This window comes from Suncus etruscus, chromosome 2 (genome assembly GCF_024139225.1).
Source record: "Suncus etruscus isolate mSunEtr1 chromosome 2, mSunEtr1.pri.cur, whole genome shotgun sequence".
In the NCBI taxonomy this organism is placed as follows: Eukaryota; Metazoa; Chordata; class Mammalia; order Eulipotyphla; family Soricidae; genus Suncus; species Suncus etruscus.
In genome coordinates, this window is record NC_064849.1 from 5,825,999 (window position 1) to 5,850,197 (window position 24,199).

General features: G+C 51.0%; 1 protein-coding gene across 1 annotated transcript in view; it reads right to left on the reverse strand.

Moving 5' to 3' along the window:
* The window catches only part of IFT140 (intraflagellar transport 140), a 40,143-nt gene extending 16,156 nt beyond the window's left edge, over positions 1-23,987 (reverse strand). Inside the window, exons 1-17 of the mRNA XM_049768404.1 lie at positions 23,813-23,987; positions 19,489-19,710; positions 18,950-19,071; positions 18,691-18,833; positions 17,400-17,575; positions 16,634-16,725; positions 15,951-16,057; positions 15,599-15,738; positions 14,383-14,586; positions 14,222-14,294; positions 12,128-12,219; positions 5,369-5,496; positions 3,820-3,937; positions 3,218-3,348; positions 2,326-2,473; positions 1,688-1,819; positions 657-859 (exon numbers count right to left, since the gene is read on the reverse strand). Coding sequence (XP_049624361.1) covers positions 657-859; positions 1,688-1,819; positions 2,326-2,473; positions 3,218-3,348; positions 3,820-3,937; positions 5,369-5,496; positions 12,128-12,219; positions 14,222-14,294; positions 14,383-14,586; positions 15,599-15,738; positions 15,951-16,057; positions 16,634-16,725; positions 17,400-17,575; positions 18,691-18,833; positions 18,950-19,071; positions 19,489-19,710; positions 23,813-23,959 — 2,378 coding nt within the window. The 5' untranslated portion in view covers positions 23,960-23,987. The remainder of the gene's footprint in view (positions 1-656; positions 860-1,687; positions 1,820-2,325; positions 2,474-3,217; positions 3,349-3,819; positions 3,938-5,368; positions 5,497-12,127; positions 12,220-14,221; positions 14,295-14,382; positions 14,587-15,598; positions 15,739-15,950; positions 16,058-16,633; positions 16,726-17,399; positions 17,576-18,690; positions 18,834-18,949; positions 19,072-19,488; positions 19,711-23,812) is intronic.
* Positions 23,988-24,199: the final 212 nt, after the last annotated feature.

A 24,199-nucleotide genomic window follows, 5' to 3' on the forward strand; every position in this document is an offset into this window, starting at 1 on the left:
GGATGCCGGGACTCGAACCACCATCCTTCTGCATGCAAGGCAAACACCCTACCTCCATGCTATCTCTCTGGCCCCATTGAACTCTGATACTTTTAATGAGAGGAACAGTAAGGCCCTGTGCTTTGTTGTTCCAAGTGCTCAGTAGCGATAATTTCCAGAACAGGAATTTCAAGTGTTTCTTTTTGTTTTGTTTTTTGGCTTTTGGGTCACACCTGGCGGCACTCAGGGATTACTCAGAAGTCACTCCTGGCAGGCACGGGGGACCATTAGGATGCTGAGATTTGAACCACCGTCAGTCCTGGTTGGCTGCGTATAAGGCAAATGCCCTACCACTGTGCTATCTCTCAGGCCCCATGGAATTTCTCTAGGAGAAGTCCAGAATACTTTAAACTGTTTCTCAATCATTATCCCAATCATGGCCCTCCCCCATGTCCATTCTTCACACCTGTCTGCTTGGTATTTTGTGGTGGATCCCCAGATATGTGACTATTTCCTGTGGCCCCCAACAGTCCTTCCCAAGAAACACTGCTTCAAAAGAAAAAGAACAAAACTAGAGCTGGAGAAGGTACATGCACCACATGGCAGGCAGTGTGGGGCATCTGAGCACGACACTAGGATGAGCACTGAACCACTACACAGCCCTGCTGGCCTCTCACCTTTTGATGAGCTTGATGGACCTGAAGGCTTCGTCCATGTCTCCCACCGTGACGAAGAAACTAAAGTTGAGCATGGCATCCTGAGTGGCCTTGTCGCAGTCCTCCAGCCCCACAAAATCCCGCAGGGGCCTCTTGCCCACCATCTGGGGCACATGGTGTGGCCCCGAGATCCCTCGGTCCTCTTGATAGTCAGCTTCGCCGGGCTAAGCAATAATGGCAGGCATGTGGTTAGGTATCTCACTCGACGGGCTCACATGTAAGCCCATGCAGACTTGTGCACAGGCCCAAATGCAGGCATGAGCAGGCCTGTAGTGCCAGCCTGAGCAGACCCTGTGCTGGGACATGTAGGACCAAGAAGGCGGCACAGGTATGCGGGAATGCAGCCTGATGTTTGAACATTCTAGACAGTGCTAGGGTCAGAAGTCCATCTCCCTGTGGGATCAATGTCTGCATGTTGTCAGAGTACCACATTGGCATATGGGAAGTGTCACACTAGAACATGGCTGTGAGCATCAGTATAGTACTGGGTGGGAGGTGGAGGCAGAGGTGGCCTACTGCCACATGGGGTCAAAAACTGAATGTGAGTGCTTAAAGAATGGGGGGAGCCTGAAGTACAGAGAAAAAGTGGGATGTCTGTTCTTGGACTGCCTCATGTAAATCTCCTTAGAAATAGCAGGTAGAGAGCATGAGAAGGTAAGGGGGAAAGGAAGCCATGAGGGGATGGTGAGGGCACCATAGCCTGGGCAGACCACTGGGCCCACTGCATGTGCCCATATGCAAGGATTTTGCTCTTCCCGGAAGTTCTGTGGTGGGAGCAAAAAGCAGCTGGGTTCAGATGGGACAGGAAAGCAGAGGGCGTGGTGCTGTAGGGGAAGCGCAGGAAGCCTGAGCCTTGGCCCCAGGACAACTGTCCGCACCTCATAACTGTCCCTCTGCCAGAGACCTCATGTCGCTGGCTGTGTGTTGGAGGTGCACTGTGGGGGAGCCCGCGTCCACCCCCAAAAGTGAATGGGAGGGGCCAACCCTCGCACCTGCTTCGTGAAGTAATAATAGGGCACTTGAACCCCGAGTAGAGCCTGGAAGGTGGGGGGCCGGGAGAAGCTGTCTTGAAGCAGGAGACCATGCTCTTCAGAAACGAAGAAGGACAGGACCAGCACCTCAGCCTGTAGGAAGGAGGCTACACTCGTACTCAGATCCCACAGGCCAAGACTCCTTGCCGACCACCAGAATGGAGCAGACTTGGTGCAGGACCATCATGCAGGAAAAAGGGATGTCATGGGGACTTTCCCTGCAGCCCAGGAGCCACAGGGGCCCTTCAGCTCACAGAATCTGCCATTGCCCACATGCCTACAGCTGTCACCTATGCAGGGTAGTTGCTGACTGAGGGTTCTGCAGTTTGGGGGGTTCATTGGTGGTTCTCAGGAAAAGGGGAACACTCCTGGGGAGCGTGTGACACCCTATTGGACACCAGGGTGGAGATGTGTCAGTGGCATCAGGGAGAGGCAGTGCTCAAGGCCAGGGGAGCTGGTGAGTGACAACGCAGTTTCTTAGGCCAGGTAGGGAACCTAGCCGATTAGGGGAGACGGTGAGCACAGGGTATGCCCAGCTATAGTACCTCTGCCCTTAACCCCCCATTTCCCTCTCCTCAGCCTGTCCTATCTCCAGGTACCTTGAAGCCTGGGGTGTCCTCAGTCTGCAGCAGGGCTTCAGGTGTCTCCCGCAGTGCCTCGCACACGAAAAGTCTCGGCTCGCTCTGATCCCAGAAGTGGTTCAGGGGTAGAAGGTTCAGCAGTTGGTCATCTCCAAAGACCTGTGTCCTGGATAGAGGGAAGCCTGAGCATGGAGATGCTGCTGAAACTTGCTCAGGGCTGCCCTCCGGTGGCGGGTGCTCTGTGGGGGCATGCTCCGTCCTGGCACTCTGCCCAGTTAATATTACCAGCCTTAGAAGGTCAACCATTTACTTGGGGGACCTGAGGGGGGTCCCTGCTTGGTAGTACTGCATGGTTCCAGAGAAGCACTGGAAGATAGGTGGGAGCCAGTATGACCAGATCTGGGGATAGAGACAGGAAACCCACCTAGGAGAGTTTGAAGAGAGGGCGGCTGAACTGCAACAGTAGGAAATGAATCAAAAAGTGCTCACTGAGGCATCAGAGAAGCTTCCAGAGAAGGGACACAAGGATGACAGAGAAAAGGCTGTGTGTGGCTCAGAGGGATGAGTGGGGTGACCAGAGTGAGCAGCTCTCCTGAGCACTGTTCAGTTATACCCGCTGCTCATCAGGTGGTACCATGCCAGTGACAGTGTTGAGGCCCCGTCTTCTGGGAACCAAGACACACTGATCCAGGTACCAAATTTCCGGCACCAAAGCACCAAAGGAACCATGGAGATTGTGGGTCAACGTGTTAGCATGGAAATCCCTAACACAGCTGCAGCCAGGTTTAGGCACTGACTCAGCCACTCCTGAGACTTGGAGTCAGTCCTTTAGGGCAGGGTGCCAGACACCCTTCACCTCAGCCAATAGGTTGCTGAGCTGCTGTCTAGACATCCCAACCTGTAGTCTTACTTCTTCGCCTCTTGGCCCTGGAAAGCCAGTGCCTCCCTCTGTTCCAGCTGTCCTGTTCTGAAGTCCAAGATCATCACCGTGTCCATATCAACATCATAGAAACAGATTCTGGAGTCAGGGCTATTGTCAGCCTGGGGGGAGAGAATGCGGGAGTACAAGTGGGTGCTGGGGTCTTAGGTACTGGGACACACCACACTTGCTGCAGCCTGGTGCATCCCCCATGAACAGGGGGTGTCAGCTCTAAAGTCACTGCCCCGGCAAGCAAATGCTCAGTCACCCACCAAGACGAGGCTGGCCGAGAGGAAATGACCAGTGGCGTTAGGAGAGTGGCAGCGCCCCAGCCTGGCCCATGGGGGCCCCTGCTTCTGGACATACAGATTCCGCACTATTAGAGCTGCTGTTAGTAGCCCAAGAGCTCTAGCAATGTGGATTGAAAATGTGGGTCTGCACTAGGCAGAAGTGGCTGATTACAGGGTTTAGGCACGAAGGCTACAGACTGGGGGTGATCTTCTCTCAGGGAGCTGGAGGGCACTTTATTCTGGGAGCCTTGCGTTGAGTTCTGAGTGGCTTTGGGGCTAGGGCCAGCATCCAGGGCACCCCACCTTGTGGAGAAGGATGCTGATCTTGCTACCGCTGGTACTGCATCGGAGTGACGTCAAGCCGCCTGCACCTGGGACCAGCTCACCCAGGTACTTGCAGTCACTGTGAGCCTTTGCCTCCCTGCAGGGACAAAGGTGACCAGATGTGGGTCTGTGTTTCTCTGCAAGGGGTCCCGAATGGAGACAGACAAATGAGCTGAGACTCAGCAAGCAACCTGCACTGCCCCATTTTCCCATAGCAGCTATTGGAAGGCCTGTGCCACACATGTGTTCCTGGAACACAGTACTGGGAGTGGGGGACTGTCTTTTTTTTTTGCGGGGGGGGGGGGGAGGAATGTCTTAATCTCCCAGAAACACACTTCTCTGAAGTTCCAGTATTGCCTCTTCCTTGGGTTTAGTACTGTCCCATGGTTCATCCTGGGCAATTCCTGCCTCTGGCACCAGCTCTGTCCTTAGAGTCTAGAGACCTCTGTTCCCAGTGGAATGAACACAAGACACATGTAGACGTGACAGGCCAGGAACCAACCACTATAGCACCTGTATTCTGTTACTGGTGTGTGAGCCTGGGACCCCCATTACCGGTGTGAATACAGGACACAGTCCATGGTAACTGACCCTCTGAACAGTGGCCTGATGGCACGGACATTTCTCCAACTGAGCAAAGAGCCTGTGCTGAGAGATTAAAAAAGCTTTCTAGGGCCAGAGAGATGGCACAGCGATGTTTGCTTTGCAAGCAGCCGATCCATGACCTAATGTAGTTAGAATCCTGGCATCCCATATGGTCCCCCGAGCCTGCCAGGAGCTATTTCTGAGCAGATAGCCAGGAGTAACCCCTGAGCTCCGACGGGTGTGGCCCAAAAAACAAACAAAACAACAACAACAACAAAAAAGCAAACAAAAAAAACTTTCCCTGGCTAGAGCAGTAGAGAAGCAGTAGGACATTTGCCTTGCACACGGCTGACTCAGGACTGACCTCAGTTAGATCCCTGGCGTTCCATATGGTCCCTCAAGCCAGGAGCAATTTCTGAGTGCACAGCCAGGAGTAACCCCTGAGCATCATTGGGTGTGGCCCCAAAAACAAAAAACCAAAACCAAAACAAACAAACAAAAAAGCTTTCCCTGGTATCCATCTGCCTTAGAGTCATATGGTCCCCTAAGGTGTTTTTTTTTTCTGGTGTTTAGTCTTTACCTGATAATGCTCAGGGCTTAATTCTGGCTCTACACTTGGTGACTACATGAGGTGTTGGGGAGAGAAAAAAGGTCAGAGGTGTGCATAAAGCAAGTGCCCTTCTACCTGCTGTACTATCTCCTGGCTCCAAGTCTCTTAAGTTTTGTTTTGTTTTTGGTTTTTGGGGCCACACCCGTTTGATGCTCAGGGGCTACTCCTGGCTAAGCGCTCAGAAATTGCCCCTGGCTTGGGGGGACCATATGGAACGCTGGGGCATCGAACCACAGTCCTTCCGTGGCTAGCGCTTGCAAGGCAGACCCCTCACCGGGCCCTAGTCTTTTAAGTTTTTAATAATACTTCAACTTGAACCAAAGTCAGTTGTACCTTCTGGAAAGATCAAAACTTTTAAAGTGGGCTGAGTCTGTCCCCACGACCAGAAAATTGCCGCAGATGTCCAGGTAGCACGGATTTCCCTCAGTCTGGGAGAAGAGCAACAGCTGCTTCACTGTCCCCTGAAGAAAAAGAGTGGGGTTCAGGTGACTGAGAGAGGAGAGTGGTGAGGAGAGGTAGGAAGAGAGAGCAAGAGCAAGAGGTGCCCCCTCCAGGTATGTAGAAGTCCCCCATCCCCAGCAGCTGAGCAGTGGGAGTGCTGTCTACATCAGGAGCTGTTCTCTGGGACAAATTTCTTTAGTGCTCAAAGGACAGGCTGCTTGCCTGTAACTCCTAAACCTGCAATCCTAGTCAACCAGGAGGCACTGAGCAGGGTCTGGGGATAGAGGGAGGGTAGGTGGGAACAAGGACCCTGCCAGGCCAGGTGGGGCAGTATAGAAAGTGGGGGGATTAGGGAACTGGGGATGAAGTTTGCTTGAGAGAAGCTGTTGGACCAGCTGGGAGCCTGAGCTGATCCAAGTGATATCCACATGAGTGTTTATTTCCTTATTTTGGGCCCTGGACTACACTCAGAAGTTTTTGGGGACTACTGTCTGTTACCAGAGATCACTGGGGCCTCTGTGCGCAGCCTGCTGAGCACTCTCCAGTCCCCAGAGTCACACTTTAAACAGCACTTTTAGTGGTTGAAGCAATAGGACAGCAGGTAGGACACTTGGCCCAGTTTGATCCCTTGCTCCAGATATAGTACCCTGAGCACCATCAGAAATGACCAAGAGTGGGCACGGAGAGATAGCAGTGGCGTTTGCCTTGCAAGCAGCCGATCCAGGACCAAAGGTGGTTGGTTCGAATCCCGGCGTCCCATATGTAACCCCTGAGCACCGCCGGGTGTGGCCCAAAAACCAAAAAAAAAAAAAAAAGAAATGACCAGGAGTGAAAAACTAGTGTTAGTGTACACTTTGCTTTTGCACAGGGCAAAGACATTCCACAACTTTCTCTTTCTTTTCACCAAGTTCTTAGTCCAGTAAAAGACCCCCTGGATCTCACTTGACCCTCCACCACCCAGTTGAATTTATACTGGTAAAATAAAGAGGTTGGTTTGGTGGGCACAGAGACCATTAGGCAAGAAGCCAACCGACTCCATGATTCTCTCCTGACATGCTTGGTTTATTAACTTTTGTAAAACCGTGCTTCAGACCAGCTCACCTGGGGTTGGAAATATGGTGTGGGGATTTATTTTACATCTGACACCTGAACAGGTGTCCAGGGACTCAAGAAGACCCCCAACGATAGTGAGTGACTTGACCTTCTGGTGGATAATCACCATGATGGCCCCCTCAAGCTGGACTGAATGTGCAGGGCTTTCCCTGGAACACTGGTGCACATGACACCCCTTCTAAACGGCTTCATGTTGCTCTGGTCCACCTACCTGCATTTCTTGCTCTGAGTTAAACTACACATGCCAGGCTCCCTAGAGATGCACCCAGGTACATGCCCCAAGAGGGGAAGGGTGCCTTCCTAGTGGTAAGTTCTCGATCTAAAGGCCTTCTCTGGGTGATAATTTATCATTCACTACTGGTGAACCCCAGAAGTGACTAGACCATCTCTTAATGATGATGAGTCGACTACCATCTCTGCAAACTCAGAATCTGAAAATGGCTCAACCAGAGATATATACCGTGCCCCAAGCCCTGAGTCAGGGGGACAAGCCAATGCTGGCAATCTAAGTCCTGGGCACTGTCAAATAGTTCAATGTCTGGAATGATTACAGAGATGTCTTTTTTCACTAGGCAGCTATTAAGAGAAACAATCCCTTTTTTTTAAATATATATATCAAGCACTGTACTACAAGTCTAGAGCATCCAAGTTCCTTTTCCATAAACCTCTCTAAACAAAGGGCTGGAGAAATAGCATGGAGGTAGTGTGTTTGCCTTGCATGCAGAATAGTGGTTCGAATCCCAGCATTCCATATGGTCCCCTGAGCCTACCAGGAGCAATTTCCGAGTGTAGAGCCAAGAGTAATCCCTGAGTGCTGCTGAGTGTGACTCCTCCAATAAAAAACTTCTCTAGAGGGGCCGGAGAGATAGCATGGAGGTAAGGTGTTTGCCTTTCATGCAGGAGGTCATCGGTTCGAATCCCGGCGTCCCATATGGTCCCCCGTGCCTGCCAGGAACAATTTCTGAGCCTGGAGCCAGGAATAATCTCTGAGCACTGCCGGGTGTGACCCAAAAACCACAAAAAAAAAAAAAAAACTTCTCTAGATAAAGTCAGAACATTTCTGCAGATATAGTTTGAAATAAGTTGGCTAAAATATTCTTATAATGAACACTGTAATAAGAGCCTATATGGGGCCGATGAGGTGGCGCTAGAGGTAAGGTGTCTGCCTTGCAAGCACTAGCCAAGGAAGGACCACGGTTGGATCCCCTGATGTCCCATATGGTCCCCCCAAGCCAGGGGCAATTTCTGAGTGCTTAGCCAGGAGTAACCCCTGAGCATCAAACGGGTATGAACCGAAAAACAAAAAACAAAAAACAAAAAAAAAAAAAAAGATTTTTCTAGGCTTTCCCTGGGTGCCAGCTCAGATTGCTAGAAGTGGGTTCAGGTGGACTCTTAGGGGTCCTCAGGCTTCCCCCCTCCCTCCGCACTCCAGGGGGGAGGTGCATGGGAAGGTGGGTAGGCAGATATCTGACTTCCGGTTTCCTCTTTGATTCTGGAGGCCAGCTCTTGCCAGGTATGGGGTTTGAGGAGGCCCCATGCCGGAGTCCTTCTCTCTAGCCTGGGGAGTGCTGGGAGGCTTGAGAGGCCCCCAGCCGTCCCCCTCTTGCTCCCCTGGACTCCAGGCCTTCCCTGGGTGCCAGCTCAGATGGCCAGAAGTGGGTTCAGTGGACTCTGTGTGTGTGTGTGTGTGTGTGTGTGTGTGTGTGTGTGTGTGTGTGTGTGTGTGTTGGGTCACACCTGGCAGTGCTCAGGGGTTACTCCTGGCTTCATGCTCAGAAATTCTCCTGGCAGGCATGGGGAATCATATGGGATGCCGGGATTTGAACCGATGACCTTCTGCATGAAAGGCAAACACCTTACCTCCATGCTATCTCTCCAGCCCCATACCGGAGTCCTTCTCTTTAGCCTGGGGGGTGCTGGGAGGCTTGGCAGGCCCCCAGCCATCCCCCTCATTCTCCCCTGGACTCCAGGCCTTCCCTGGGCGCTGGTCCAGGTGGACTCTATAGAGGTCATCAGGCTTTCCCCCTACCTCTCCCTACACTAATGGGAATGTGCTTTGGGAGGACGACGGTCCATTGTTTAGAGGTTTTTTTTGGGGGGGGCGAGGTCACATCCAGCAGCGCTCAGGGGTTACTCCTGGCTCTACACTCGGAAATTGCTCCTAGCAGGCTCGGGGGACCATAGGGAATGCCGGAATCACTATCCTTCTGCATGCAAGGCAAACGTACTACCTCCATGCTATCTCTCCGGCCCTTTGTTTAGAGAAGTTTATGGAAAAGGAACTTGGGGGCCCGGCGAGATAGCACAGCGGCGTTTGCCTTGCAAGCAGCTGATCCAGGACCAAAGGTGGTTGGTTCGAATCCCGGCATCCCATATGGTCCCCTGAGCCTGCCAGGAGCTATTTCTGAGCAGACAGCCAGGAGTAACCCCTGAGCACTGCCGGGTGTGACCCAAAAACAAAAAACATGGGCCGGGCGGTGGCGCTAAAGGTAAGGTGCCTGCCTTGCCTGCGCTAGCCTTGGACGGACAGTTCGATCCCCCGGTGTCCCATATGGTCCCCCAAGCCAGGAGCAACTTCTGAGCACATAGCCAGGAGTAACCCCTGAGCGTTACTGGGTGTGGCCCAAAAACCAAAAAAAAAAAAAAAAAAAAAAAAAAAAGGAACTTGGATGCTCTAGACTTGTATTACAGTGCTTGATATAAGAATGTTTGGGCCCGGAGAGATAGCATAGCGGTGTTTGCCTTGCAAGCAGCCGATCCAGGACCAAAGGTGGTTGGTTCGAATCCCGGTGTCCCATATGGTCCCCCGTACCTGCCAGGAGCTATTTCTGAGCAGATAGCCAGGAGTAACCCCTGAGCACCGCCGGGTGTGGCCCAAAAACCAAAAAAAAAAGAATGTTTAAGAATTTGTTTTCAAACTAAATATATCTGCAGAAAGGTTCTAATATTCAGAGAAGTCTATGAAAAAATTTTGTGATATGTATAAGACAAGGATATGGAAAAAGCTGATTGTTTTGAGAATATGTAAACACAATTTAACCTATAACACTTAATTTTTTTGGGGGGCCAGATTGGGTGATGCTCAGGGGTTACTCCTGGCTATGCGCTCAGAAAAAGCTCCTGGCTCAGGGGACTGAATGGGGTGCTGGGGATTGAATCCAGGTCCGTCCTGGGTAAGCTGTGTGCCAGGCAAATGCCCTATGCTGTGCTATCACTCCGGCCACTATGACTCTTTTTACAGTCACATTTATCCTCACCAACAGTGATTCTTAGGAATTAGAAAATTTCCTCACCACCTTACCTACTGCTAAAGGATTTTTTTTTTTTTTTTTTTTGGTTTTTGGGCCACACTCGGCAGTGCTCAGGGGTTACTCCTGGCTGTCTGCTCAGAAATAGCTCCTGGCAGGCACGGGGGACCATATGAGACACCGGGATTTGAACCAACCACCTTTGGTCCTGGATCGGCTGCTTGCAAGGCAAACGCTGCTGTGCTATCTCTCCGGGCCCGGATTTTTTTCTTTTTATTTCCCAAACTTTTACAGTGCCTATACAAATTAACAGCCACTCTGGAGTTACTGCCTCTTTTTTTTTTGGGGGGGCCACACCCGTTTGACGCTCAGGGGTTACTCCTGGCTATGTGTTCAGAAATCGCCCCTGGCTTGGGGGGACCATATGGGACGCCGGGGGATCGAACCGTGGTCCGTTCCTTGGCTAGCGCTTGTAAGGCAGACACCTTACCTCTAGTGCCACCTTCCCAGCCCGAGTTACTGCCTCTTGTGGAGAACAATAGATCAAGACTTTTGTAGCCCTTCTCAATTTTTTTGAACAGAAAAGGGTGAATTGGGGCCAAGCAATGGTGCAGCAGTATGCTGCATGCGGCTGACCCAGGATGGATCATGGTTTGATTCCCTAGAGTCCATATGGTCCCCCAGGTCAGGAGCGATTTCAACCCCTGAGTGTCACTGGGCTTGGCCCCCCACCCCCCAAAAAAAAAACAAACATTGAACTGTTAGTTTACACTCTTCTTTAGCTCAGAGCAAAGGTATTCCCAAACTTCCTCTTTCTTTTCACGAAGCATTTTGACTTGTAAAAGTCCACCTGGATCTCACTCAAGCCTCCCCACTCTGTTAAATTTGTACTAGTAGAATAGGGGCTGGAGCAATAGACAGTGGTAGGGCATTTGCCTTGCACAGTACAGAGCTGGGACAGACACAGGTTTAATCCCTGGCATCCCATATGGTCCCCCGGGCCTGCCAGGAGTGATTTCTGAGCCTACAACCAGGAATAACCCATGGCCGATTGTGGCCCAACACCCCACCTCCCCAACTGTACTGGTAGAATAAAGAGAGGTCAGTTTGGCGGGTTTGGTGGGCCCAGACCAAGAAGTGAGGAACCAACCAATTTCATGATTTTCTCCTGACTGACTTGGTTTATTAATTCATGTGCGACCCTGCTTCAGGCCAGCTCACTGGAGGTTGGAAATATGGTGTGAGGATTTACAAATCAGGATTAAGCCCCATGCACCAGGGGTGTGGCTCCCAAATCAACCAAAACCTAGCTTTAAACCTTTTTTTTTTTTTTGGTTTTTGGGTCACACCCGGCGGTGCTCAGGGGTCACTCCTGGCTGTCTGCTCAGAAATAGCTCCTGGCAGGCTCAGGGGACCATATGGGTCGCCGGGATTCGAACCAACCACCTTTGGTCCTGGATCGGCTGCTTGCAAGGCAAACGCCGATGTGCTATCTCTCCGGGCCCCAAAACCTAGCTTTAAACTGACTATTTGGAAAGTATAACCACAGCCTGCCAGCAACACACATGCATGGAAAACGTGCACGCAGACACACACATATGTACACACTCAACTCCTCAGAGTATCCGTAGAATGTCATAGTAGAATGTAATAGCTTTCCCTGCATCTCCAGGGTTCTTAAGATTCCCCTGATCCCTTCCTCCCCCAGCACTGTAGCCACATAACAACATCCAGTCCCCAGAAAGGAGCAAAGCCACTCCGCTGGCTTCTAGAAGAGATCCTGAAATAAAGTTGCCAAGCAGAGAGAGGGTTCTATGGACCGGCACACAGCTTTGCCTGTAGGAGAGGCCTTGGCTTCAGCCCTGGCGTCACAAGGTCCCCAAGCACCACCAGGAGAAGTTTAGGGCAGGAACAGTCCCTGAGCACCACTGTGTCTGGTCTGGTCTAGGGATATCAGAGACCCTTCTTGATCAGCATGGCCTGAAAGCCAAGGACATGTGTCTTCACATGATGACTGCAGGGAATGGAGACCTAGCCACAAGCTTTGGAAATTGGAAAGTATAAATGCATAGAAACCCTCTCCAACCCCCCCAAGCCTTAGAACGAGTCAACTCTGCAAAGAACTGGATTCAGGATTCCTAGTGTCTGGGTTCTTACTTCAGGGAGTCACTCACTGCTAGGACTTGCTGAAATAGCTGGGGACAGGTAGATTTTGTATTCATAGGACCTATGAAATGTTGCTTTCCTAGCTTTCCCAGTCATCAGTCTCACAGTCTTTGAGAGCAATTACCTGCCACGTTCGAACCTGTACTCGGTTTGGCTCCACGGTATAAACACTTTCTTCATGCATGGCCAGCACTGGAGACTCGCACAGGAAGGTGCCTGGAATAGATGGCAAGTCAGTTAGTGGCAGCTGCCCCTGCACATTCATGCAGACCCCCCAAGACACCCTCTTTCCTCACAACCACTCTGGGAGGGAGTGTTGCTGCAGATGAGAAAGGTGAAGATCTGCTTGTGATCTCGCTGTAGCACTACAGGTCTGTCCTGGTGAGGGGACGCCAGGAGTGAGCGCCACCCTTCTGCCTCTAGCACTGGTGCTTCTGGCCCCAGGACTCTGTGAGCAAAGAAATAGACTGCACGACTGTCTATCTGATGGACACATGGAGGAACCAGCCTTACTTGAGAACTCAAATCTCCAACTCAGCACCTGCAGTCCTGTCTGGATAGGGATTAGGTCAGCCTGGATATGGGAGCCTACAGACGAGAGGAGATGAGGGAGTCAACAGCTATATCCAGGCAGAGCATCAGGAGGAGTTGCAGGAATAAGGTTAGAGAAGAGTAGAAAGATGGGATGAAGCTAAGTGAGTAAGGGCTGAGGGTCGGAGCAGAAGAGTGGCTCCCCATCGGCAATGACAATTATCTATGGGGTGAGAGCCATGGTACACAGGATGTGAATCAGCTTGTGACTAGCTCCTGGAGTGTCCCCAAAGACATAGGCACCTGTCAGACTATCACTTTCCAGCAGTAGTAAAGGCCCTGAAAGCAACATCAATATTTCCTCCAAGTATAGATAGCTGCAGCTACCCGGCCTGACATACAGGCACTGCCTCACCTGAGCCCTGGCATAGTTGTGTCTACACATGGAGTCATTGGCAAGTCTCTGCTGTAGCAAACATCCATTCTTTTTTTGGTGGGTGGGCACTTTTGGCAATGCTCGGAGCTTACTCTCATCTCTGCTGAGAAATCACTCCTGGTGAACTCAGGTGGCCATATGGGTTGCTGGGAATCAAACCCATGTTGGCAACACACAAGGCAAGTGCCCTACTCACAGTACTATGGATCATTTCAATGTATTTATTTTTGGTCACATTTGTGGTACTTAGGGATTAAATTTGGCTCTGTGCTGAGGAATTAACCGTGGTGATGGTCAAGGGACCATATGGGATGCAGGTGATTGAACCTGGTCTGTAGAATGCAAGGCAAGTGTCCCATTTACTTTTTGGTTTTTAGGCCACAACCGGCGGTGCTTAGGGGTTACTCCTGGCTGTCTGCTCAGAAATAGCTCCTGGCAGGCACGGGGGACCATATGGGACACCGGGATTCGAACCAACCACCTTTGGTCCTGGATTGGCTGCTTGCAAGGCAAATGCCGCTGTGCTATCTCTCCGGGCCCCTGAAAGCCCATTTCTAAGCTTGAGCACTAATGCCCTGGTCCAGATGAAGCGATGAAGTCAGCTGCAGTCAGCACCCCCATTAATGGCACAAAATAATAATGGCACAAGGGTATGAGGTACTCCTTCCCCATGCCCTAAACTTTCTATTGAAATGCTAATATCACTTGGATGGTCAGAACTACCCACATCTTGGAGGGGTCTTCAGTTTGGAATAAAGAATATAAGATGTTGCTTGTGGGGAAGGGGAGGTAGAAAAAAGCAACAAGGGGTCGGGAAGGTGGCGCTAGAGGTAAGATGTCTGCCTTGCAAGTGCTAGCGTAGGACAGACCGAACCGAGGTTCGATCCCCCGGTGTCCCGTATGGTCCCTCCAAGCCAGGGGCGATTTCTGAGTGCATAGCCAGGAGTAACCCCTGAGCATCAAACGGGTGTGGCCCAAAAAGAAAAAGAAAAAAGAAAAAAGCAACAAGTAATCAAGGAAACACAGAGAGAGTGCCTAAGAAATGAGTTAGGCAGACATGGCGCAGAGTCTGCACATGGCAGATAGGGCCATGGAATAAACAGAGCTGACTCTGATGAAACTTCACTGACTGTGATTATTTTACTGCTACTACCCTTCTCCAGACCTGCTGACAGAAGGGGTAAAGGCGCCATGTTGAGAAAGGCCTCACCTCAGATATTAGGACCCCCTTGCTAGGGGAAGGGTTCCTACCTGCATTTCGTAAAGAGGTCCCAGAAGGCTCAAAGATCAGTACTTGCTTTCCATTCCAGACAGCAACAGCATCCTAAGAGAAACAAGACAGTGAGAATGTTGCCGGCCTGCCAGTGGCCCTTCCCAGCACAACCCTGACCTATGCCCAGTGCCCAAGTCACCTTGGTGGCAAACACCCCACTGACGTGCATGTCGGTGCGCAGGCTGTGTGTTACTCCTGAGGACAGGAACGACACGCTGAGCAAACTTGGGGCCACCTGCACCACGGCCACCTTCTGGTGGAAGTGCGAGGACATGGCCTGTCCACTGAGGATGACCACAGAGAGGGCGTTGTTGACTGCCAGCAGGTTCTTCCTTGAGCCCCACTTCATGCCCAGGGGAGAGAGGAACCAGGTGTGAGCTGTGGGAGGGACCAGCCCAGGCCCACAGCGAATCCCAATGTGACTTCTTCCTGTTTCAAAATGTAGCCTACACACTCTCCAGAAACACTTGGAAGCACTGTTACCCTGGGCTGGGCTTAGCAGGTGGCTGTCCTGTTTTCACTGGGGCCTTCTGAGTGTGGCATAGGGATGCAGCAGTTTTATCATGGGTCATGAACCATGTGCCTTTTTGTCTGGTGACACATGCCCTTTTCATAACAGCTTAAATTTTTTGTTTGTTTTTGGGTCACACCCGGCAACACTCAGGGGACCATATGAGATGCTGGGATTCGAACCATCATCCTTCTGCATGCAAGGCAAATGCCCTAAATCCATGCTATCTCTCCGGCCTCATAACAGCTTAATTTTATGCATAACTCAGCATCTTATATCGGGGGCAACACCTGGAAATGCTCAGCATCACTGTGGAGGGGACCATATGAGATATCATGGATGAATTGATTACTCTGATTGGGTAAGTGTTAGGCAAATGTCCTCCCTGCAGTAAGTAAGTACAATGACTCTGGACTCAGAAAGTTTTATCTTCATGATTTACACAGGACCTATCAAAGCAGCTCCCTGAAAACAGCAGGGAGCAGAACTGCTAAAGTCAAATCACCACCTGATTCTCTGCCAGGGAAGCCAGGCTCAGGGCAAGGTGACTCATGAAGGGGTAATCCTGGGCACAGGGACCATAATGCTCGACCCATCTTTTCTCTCAGTGTGGTCAGGAGATGGGATTTCTGTCCCTTCAAGAACACTGGCTGGGTTCCTGGCTGTGTAGTAGAGGATTTCCTTGGGCTGAATAGATAGTATAGGATTAAGACACTTAATCCAGGTGGCACTTACATAGACTGACATGGGTATGATTCCTAGCACTGTACGAGTCCTACCAGGAGTGCTCTGAGTACCAGAGGGTGTGACCCCCTAGCATCCAACATGAGACCCCAGGATGTACCTTCATCTGCGTGATGTTCCCTTCCAGCTCAGTCAAGGTCTGGAGGCTCCACCTGCTTTCTACTCCCTGAGTGCTCAGGACACCTGGCACTTTGCTCCACATGGCCACCCGTCCTTTATCAGTGCCTGCTGCCAGAAGACCTGGGGGGGAGGGTGAAAAGAGCAGGGGATCCCAAAAGGGTGGGGCCACATGCCCCTCACACAAGCATAGGGCAGTTTCTCTCCTTTTGGCTCTTGCTCAGGGAGAGCAGCACACAATGTGCATGTCTCCTTGTCCCACAAGCAGCCATAACACCTGGTTCCTGAATGGGCCATGCAGCCCCAGAGCCACAGACCAGTCCAGGCCTGCATACCTTTGGCTTTGCAGTACGAAACACAGTTTATATTTTCTCCCTTCTCAAAGCCAAACTTCTCCTGTAGACTCAGCACGTAGTTCTCGCCATGTTCCAAGTCCCAGAATCTACAACAGAAGAAGAGAGTTCATGGGGGTCTGGGTTAGTCCTGAACTCAGTGGCTTCGGGTCAAGTGGCAGAACATACTTGGTCTAGTAGAGGCCCTTTGGCCTCTGACATAAGAAAAACATGTTGAAAAAAAAAAAAAGAAAAACATGATGCAGAGGGTGCAGTCAAGTCAAAGTTCGGCAGTGTATGCAACATGAGGGTTCATGGTGCCCAGAGGACTAAAGGGGTAGAGATGTGGTCCTACAGAGGGTGTGGGGGTCTCTGAATTGTTGCATTTTTCTGTTTGTTTCTGTAGGATCTCAAGCAAAGTTCACAGCCCAAGGAGAGTCCAGATGGCTCTCTGCCAGGTTGTGTGGGCCACTAGCGCCACCATCGTTATGCTCAGGGGACTGAACTAGGGTCTCATGTATGACGGTCCTATGGTGCAGCCCTTTGGGCTGTCTCTCTGGTCCCAATTCACTTCATTCTTCAGTTTTGGATCTGGTTGTCTGGCTGAGTCCTGCCGTGAGAATTATCCTTGTGGGCACATTCCTAATCTGATCAACACTCCAGAGGTATCTCTGATTGGCTCTCACCTGAGCACAGACTCCCCAATGGCAGTCACGAGTAGGCTGTCCTCAATCAAAGCGATGTCTGCCTGGAACCCTGTTTTCCCACTCAGCTTCACCTGGAGAATAGAGTAACCAGAAAGTAGGAGGTGTGGCTTGCTAAGGGTGCGCAGCCCATATCCTTGTGCTTGGAGTCTGTTCTGCTGAGACTGGACAGACTTTCCTGGTGGGACAGGCGGGATGAATCCCACATGCCAGGAAGCACTACAGGACTGCAAGATGTCCTGGCACTGAAGGGTCAGTAGCCTCCTGGTGGACATCACTGGTCATGCAGGGGGACTCTCTGGTCCAGGGCCCTCAGCCAGATCATGATAGCAATGAACAGCTTTCCAACTGTTGTCTCAAGACTCATCATGAGCAAACCCATCTGGATATAAATGCCTGTGGGGCACTTGAATGGGGTTTTTGAGGAACGTCACCCCAACAGGAAGGAGGTGAAAAGGCACGTCCCAAGATGGGGCCTGGCTAGCAATTACTGAAGACACCTGCATCCCAACACCTTCATGGCACAAACCGTGCTTGTGACTGAAGGGCAGCACAGTCCCTTGTCTTCTGGAAGCCAGGCCCAGGGACACCATTCTACTAGTGATCAGGTGACTGCAGGCTTGCCATTCACTCCCTAAACCCCACCTCACCTCCACTTGTGCCCTGATTTCATAAATCTCTGCTGGGTGCCCCAGACAAGGTCACCAAGTTATAGTTGTTAGCCCCCTGAACTGACTGTCCTGCCCACCTTCATCACTTCCTCCACTTGGCCCTCTGGGGTCACCATGTAGAGCGACAGCATCAGGTTCTCGGTGACCACCACCAGCGCTTCTCTCTTGTCCATATAGAAGAGTGTGTGCACAGTGCTGTCCGCGGCCGCCACGCGTGTGCTCTTGCCCTTCTCGTCCACATAGTGCACCGTCCCTGGGGAAAGAGTTTGAGGCTTCTGGATGTGGGGCCCCTTTCTCACCCTCCCTCCAAACCAATGCCAGTGGAGGGAGTTCTCTCCTCCCAACAGTGGCATGACAACGTCAGGGCTACCTTTCTTGGCCTTCCCACCCCGTAAGTTGCCCTTCTCTAGAGTGCCCATGCTCCTGAGGCACACACAGGCAGCATTCCCACACCACAAACACACCTGTCTCTCAGATAAAGGGGAGCCCCTCACTAGATACAGGGTGATCAACTCCCAAAGCCTGTGATGCATCCTCACAGATGGTTAGTCTCTCAGCAAAACACACTTTAGGGACGAAGAGAAGAAAGTGGGGAGGCTCATGGCCTTGCACTTGGATCTGTAATACCTCATATGGTCACCCCCAGCTCCACCATCAGTAAACCATAAATACTATTGGGTATGGTCCAAAAACAAAAGCAAAAATTTAGTAACTAAACAAAATACACCATTTTGTTTTTTGTGTTTTTTTGGTTTTTGGGCCACACCCGGCATTGCTCAGGGGTTACTCCTGGCTGTCTGCTCAGAAATAGCCCCTGGCAGGCACGGGGGACCATATGGGACACCGGGATTCGAACCAACCACCTTAGGTCCTGGACCAGCTGCTTGCAAGGCAAACACCGCTGTCCTATTTCTCCGGGCCCACCATTTTGTATTTTAGTTTTTGGGCCACATCTGGAAGTGCTCATGCTCCTGTCTCTGTGCTCAAAAATCACTCAGGGCAGGCTCAGGGGGACATATGGGATGTTGGGGATCAAACTCTGGTCAGCTGCCTGCAAGACAAATGCTCTACCCACTGTGCTATCACTCTGGCTCCAAAAATACACTTTAAATTCCATTTGTTCAGGGTGAGGATTTCATTCAGCCTGAACAGACAGAATGCATGCATTACATGACACATACAGGTTCAACCCCAGTCCCACCTGATCCTCCAAGAATTGCTAGAAGAAGAGAATTGAAGGAGCCAAGCACCACAAGGTGTGGCCCCCAATCAAACAGCATGAACGGAAAAGGAAGTCCCTTTGTCCAGTCTTGATTTAATACTCACAAAATGTTTATCTAGGTTCTAAGATTCTACCCAGCCTCTTACCATCTACCAAGCTCACAAAGAAGGACAAGGCCTCCTGGGAGCCCATCTTCAGGAAACTTCTGAAGTCACTTTTCCTCCAGTTAAACATGTCCAGGGCTTTCTCATCACCACTCACAGCTGCCTTGGCCAGCTGAACGAGGTCCCTGAGAAAGAGGAAGGAAGGAAGGTCACTTGGAGGTGTGCTGTGCTGGGGGAGGCCAGTGGTGGAGTCTTGGGGTTCCCACACACACCTCCCGACCACCCTGGAGCTCCCACTCACTCTCCTGGAGGGGGAAGCCAGAAGATGCACTGTGTGAGCTGCTTCCCGTATTCAAGCTTCAGCAGGGCAGGCCCTTGGGCACGACCCCTCTGGTCCAGCCTCCACAAGAGTGCAACCCCAAGCTGGAAGAGCCAGGGTTGATATGGGGATTGCTTCTGGATTGTCACCATCCAGGCACCCCAAGACTCCAAACCCTCACATACCCACACCTGAGATAACAAGGGGCACAAGGCTGATTTCCAAATCTGCTCTTACAGGGGCTTGTTTGGGTCTTCAGGCAGACTGCAAGGCACCCTGAGAGTACCTGCCATCAGGTACCCCCAGATTCCCACAGCTCAGCAAACACCCCACAACTGGGAGCCCACATACTCCTATGGCTATGGACAAAAACCAATGTTGTCTCTCCCATCACTGATCCCCATCTAGCTCCTTCTATGCCACGACCTGTTGGTAACCCAGGGACACCGTGTCACATCTCTGTGGGCACCTTTGATTTGAGGCCTTGCCCATGTGGGACTGTCTAATGCCCGCCTGCTCACCTTGTCCCCCGACACGAGGCAGTTTCCATTGGTGCTCCAGCTGAGAATGCTGACGTCAGCTGTGTGTGTAGGGGGGACCATGTGCTGCTCCTTGTCCCGCTTATTGATCATGGTTACCTCTCCCGTCTCCCAGCCGACCGCCAGGATGGGCCTTGTGGGGTGCCAGCACAGGCAAGTGACTCGGAATGACCGTTCAACACGCACATCAGACACATGCTCCCCCTGTGTCACAAATAGGCAAGTCCCAAGTCAGGAGAGAGGCATCTGGGCCAAGAATCCTGGCTAATTGAGTGAGCTGGCATTTGCCTGAAGACAGTGGGTTTCCTGGAAATGGTCCAGTGGTCACGGATGCACCAAGGTGGCCCGGCCGAACCCCAGAAGCAGCAGGCAGAACCTTCCAGTCACCAGGTCTACCATTGGCTTTTAGGTAATGACTCTCATCACTACTCATGGTTGCACTGAGATTTGACTCAAGCCTGTCAACCAGTGTTTACGCTTTGTAGGCTTCAGATGGCCTTTTTGAATTGGGGCTGGAGCAGTGGCACAGAGCTAGCCTAGGACAGACCTTGGTTCCATCCCCTGGTATCCCATATGGTCCCCCAGCCAGGAGCGATTTCTGAGTGCATAGCCAGGAGTAACCCCTGAGCATCACCGGGTGTGGCCAAAAAACCCCAAACAAATGGCCTTTTTGAATGTGGCAGCCAGAGAGAGAGTGGCACATGATGTGATGTGCTGCTCTGCCCTTCACTTAGTAAGTAAAGGCTTTTTGCTGTTTGTCTTGTTTTGTTTTTTGTTTTATTTTGGGCCACACCTGGTGATGGTTACCCAGGGGTTACTCCTGGCTCTGTGCTTAAAAATTGCTCCTGGCTTGGGGGACCATATGGGATCCCAGGGATCGAACCCAGGTCTGTCCTGGGTTATCCACGTGCAAGGCAAATTCTCTACCACTGCGCTATCGCACTGGCCCCAGGAAGTGATGTCAATCTTGGGCCCATATGCAGAGCTGGGGGGCAAACCTCCTGCTCACTGAGTTCGCTGGCTCTTGCACTGCAGAGGTTTCCAGAGGTTAAGCAAGGTGTTAAGATGGCATGACTTGGGGCCGGGCGGTGGCGCTGGAGGTAAGGTGCCTGCCTTGTCTGCGCTAGCCTAGGACGGACCGCGGTTTGATCCCCCGGCGTCCCATATGGTCCCCCAAGAAGCCAGGAGCAACTTCTGAGCGCATAGCCAGGAGTAACCCCTGAGCGTCACAGAGTGTGGCCCAAAAACCAAAAAAAAAAAAAAAAAAAAAGATGGCATGACTGAGAACTCATGGAAATATATGCTTGCATATTCCGGCATTTTCTAGGATATTCTAAATTTGTTCTTGACACTTGCACTCTCCAATTAAAGGTATTTATGGGGCCGGAGAGATAGCATGGAGGTAAGGCGTTTGCCTTTCATGCAGGAGGTCATCGGTTCGAATCCCGGCGCCCCATATGGTCCCCTGTGCCTGCCAGGAGCAATTTCTGAGCCTGGAGCCAGGAATAACCCCTGAGCACTGCCAGGTGTGACCCAAAAACCAAAAAAAAAAAAAAAAAAAAAAAAGGTATTTATGTCTCTGTCACCTATCACCGAATAACTCATGGTTCAGAAATGGTGTTTTCTGGAACAATCAGAACCACAGGAAGTACTCTTTGAGGACTAACCCAATCACTGCAGGGTGTGCCCCCCCCCCCCAAAAAAAAAAAAAAAAAAAAAAAGGAGCCAGAGTTGATCGTGAAGCTTGACTGGCCTCACAGTCTCCCAAGCACCAACCATCAGGTCCACATCACCATGCCAGGAATCTAAGGCAAGACTTCCCTGATACTCAGCGTTCTGGGGGTTCATGTTACAAGAAAGAAAGAGGTACAATCTGTCCTGTAGCAGTATTATTTCTGTGCTATAGTTGGCAGTGCTTAGAGGGCCACATGTGTGTGGGGACTGAATTAGGTCAGCTACATACAAGGCAAGTGCCTTCCCTGCTGTACTATCTTTCTGGCCCCCGCTGTAGTGTTTGTTTGTTTGTTTATTTATGTTTTGAAGCCTCTCCCAGAGGTACTCAAGTTACTCCTGGCTCTGCATTCAAAAATTACTTCTAGCAGGTTTGGCGGACCATATGAGTTGCTGGGGATCGAATCCAGGTCAGCTGCGTGCAAGGCAAATGACCTACTCATTGGGCTATCGCTCTGGTTACCCACTGTGACCATTGTATGACCACTGTATTGCCCAGTCATCATTGTGTTTTAAGTTTCTGAATTATAACACTATCTTAATTGTTATTTGTCTTAATTACTATTATTATTTAGTTGTCATCTTACTTCCACTCAGGCTTACTATTATTTCAGAATGCTATTTTCCTGAAATGTGGGTCCCTCATCAACAGCTCTCTAACCCCTTAATGAGGATCTCACCTCAAGAAACTGGCAGCAGAGTGCTTTGTATGGGGCGGAGTGAGGCTCTGAATGGGGGGAGTATATGGCCAGCCAAGTCGAGTAGGAAAGGGCTTTTTGGGGGAGAGTAGCACTGACTTGCTTGCCCATAGAGGAATGAAGCAACCAAGGGTGAGGAAGGGGTCCAGGCCCATAGTTAGGTAGTGCTGGGGGTCACTTGGGTTTTCTTTCTCACCTTAAAATAGATGTAGAGCTGAGGAGGGTGGGTACACCCAAAGCTCTAAAAAGTGAGCTGTGTTGGATCCCCAGAAGCTTGCTAGTAGCCTCCACCCTGACAACCTGGAGCTGTGGTAAAAGGAGGTCACTATCACTCCCTGGATGGCACCTCTCCCAGAGATGGGAGACACCCAGACAGCCTGTGTGGGGCAAGGAGGCAGAGCTGCAAGGCAGGGTATAAGTCCTCTCCAAGCCCTATACCAAGTGCACAGGAGGCGGTGCTGAGGTGGCCTTGATAAGCTGAGGCATAATAGTAGCATAGCCTCGAAAAAGAGAAACTGCTCCATTGCCCCTGGAGCCAATGACATTACAGTGCCCAGCAGACTCTTCCAGAGAATGAATTAAACAGAGAACTGAGATCTAAAGCACACTGAAGCTGTTCTGCTTCTTGCAGCAGTCCTTCCTCTGGGGCTGCTCTGAGCACCCTAAGAGATGTTCATGCCCTGCTACAGTGGGTCCTCATCCAAAGGATTGTTATTTAAAAGCTTAGGGAGAGGAGTGAATGGCAGAACAAGCCACAGAAGTTGTGACTGAGGCACAGGCCTCAGGAGTTCACAGTCCTGCCTCTGCTCATTTCTGACAAGAGAATCCACAGAATCATTTCAGGTAGCCAAAGTGTGAGGACAGGAGAATGGGTCAGACAAGTGACCTACGGGGCCATTTCTTTTCTCTTGGTTTTTGAGAACCACCTAGTGGTGCTTAGGACTTATTTCTGGCGGGCTGTGGGACTATATGGGGTGCTGGGGATCAAACCCATTGTACTATTACTTTGGCCCCTATGGAGCTTTTTCTAGCTAGTGACTGTTAATTGAACTGATTGATAGTCTGTCCTAAGAATTTCTTTTTTGGGGCCGGGTAGGTGGCGCTGGAGGTAAGGTGTCTGCCTTGCAAGCGCTAGCCAAGGAAGGACCGCGGTTCGATCCCCCGGCGTCCCATATGGTCCCCCCAAGCCAGGGGCGATTTCTGAGCACATAGCCAGGAGTAACCCCTGAGCGTCAAACGGGTGTGGCCCAAAAACCAAAAAAAAAAAAAATAATTTCTTTTTTTTTTTTTTTTTTTTGGTTTTTGGGCCACACCCGGTGACGCTCAGAGGTTACTCCTGGCTATCTGCTCAGAAGTCGCTCCTGGCTTGGGGGACTGCGGGGGATCGAACCGCAGTCCGTCCTAGGCTAGTGCTGGCAAGGCAGACACATTACCTCTAGATCCACTGCTGGCCCCTTCTTTTTTAAACTTTATTTGTTGATTGATTGGTTTTGGGGCCACACTGGTGGCGTTCAGAGGTTACTCCTGGCTCTACACTCAGAAATCACCCCTGGAAGGCTGGGGGACCATATGAGATGCCAGGAATTGAACCAGGTCCCTCATGGGTCAGCTGCATGGAAGGCAAATGCCCTACCGCTGTTATCTCTCCGGCCCCTGTTCTAAGCATTTTTAAGTCAGTTCCCAAAGCCAAGGAGTGGAGGTGAAAGGACCAGCCTCTGGGAATCTTCACCTGAGAACTGACGCTGCTGACATCGTTCTGAGAGCAAATGCAGGAATCTGACCTCTCTCTGAGTGTACACACAAAAACCATACTCAATAGGAATAAGAGAAAACCAGCAAAGGAACATCAGATGCCCAAATCGCTGCTTCCTACTCACTTGCTCCAGATACAAATCCACATGGCCACCGGAGGTTGAGTTGACGGAGGCAACTGCCAGAAGTGGGTGAACAGGGTGCCAGCTAATGTGTGAAGGGGACCCCACTGATTCAGGAGCTTCTATTCGGTGGTCAAAATAGAGGGCCATGACGAAACTCAGCCCTTGTCACATCTGAAACCTGCAGGGAGGAAACAACCAAGTCTTACTGGGCTTGAGCAAAACAAAATGATCTAGATAGAGTTAAGAAAGGGTGAAGGGTGAATGGGGCTGGAGCCTTAGCAAAGCATTAGGTGCTTGCCTTGCATGCTGCTGACCTGGGATGAACCTGAGTTCTATCCCCAGCATCCCGTATGGTCTCCAGAAAGAGTAGAGAAGTAGCTGCTAGGA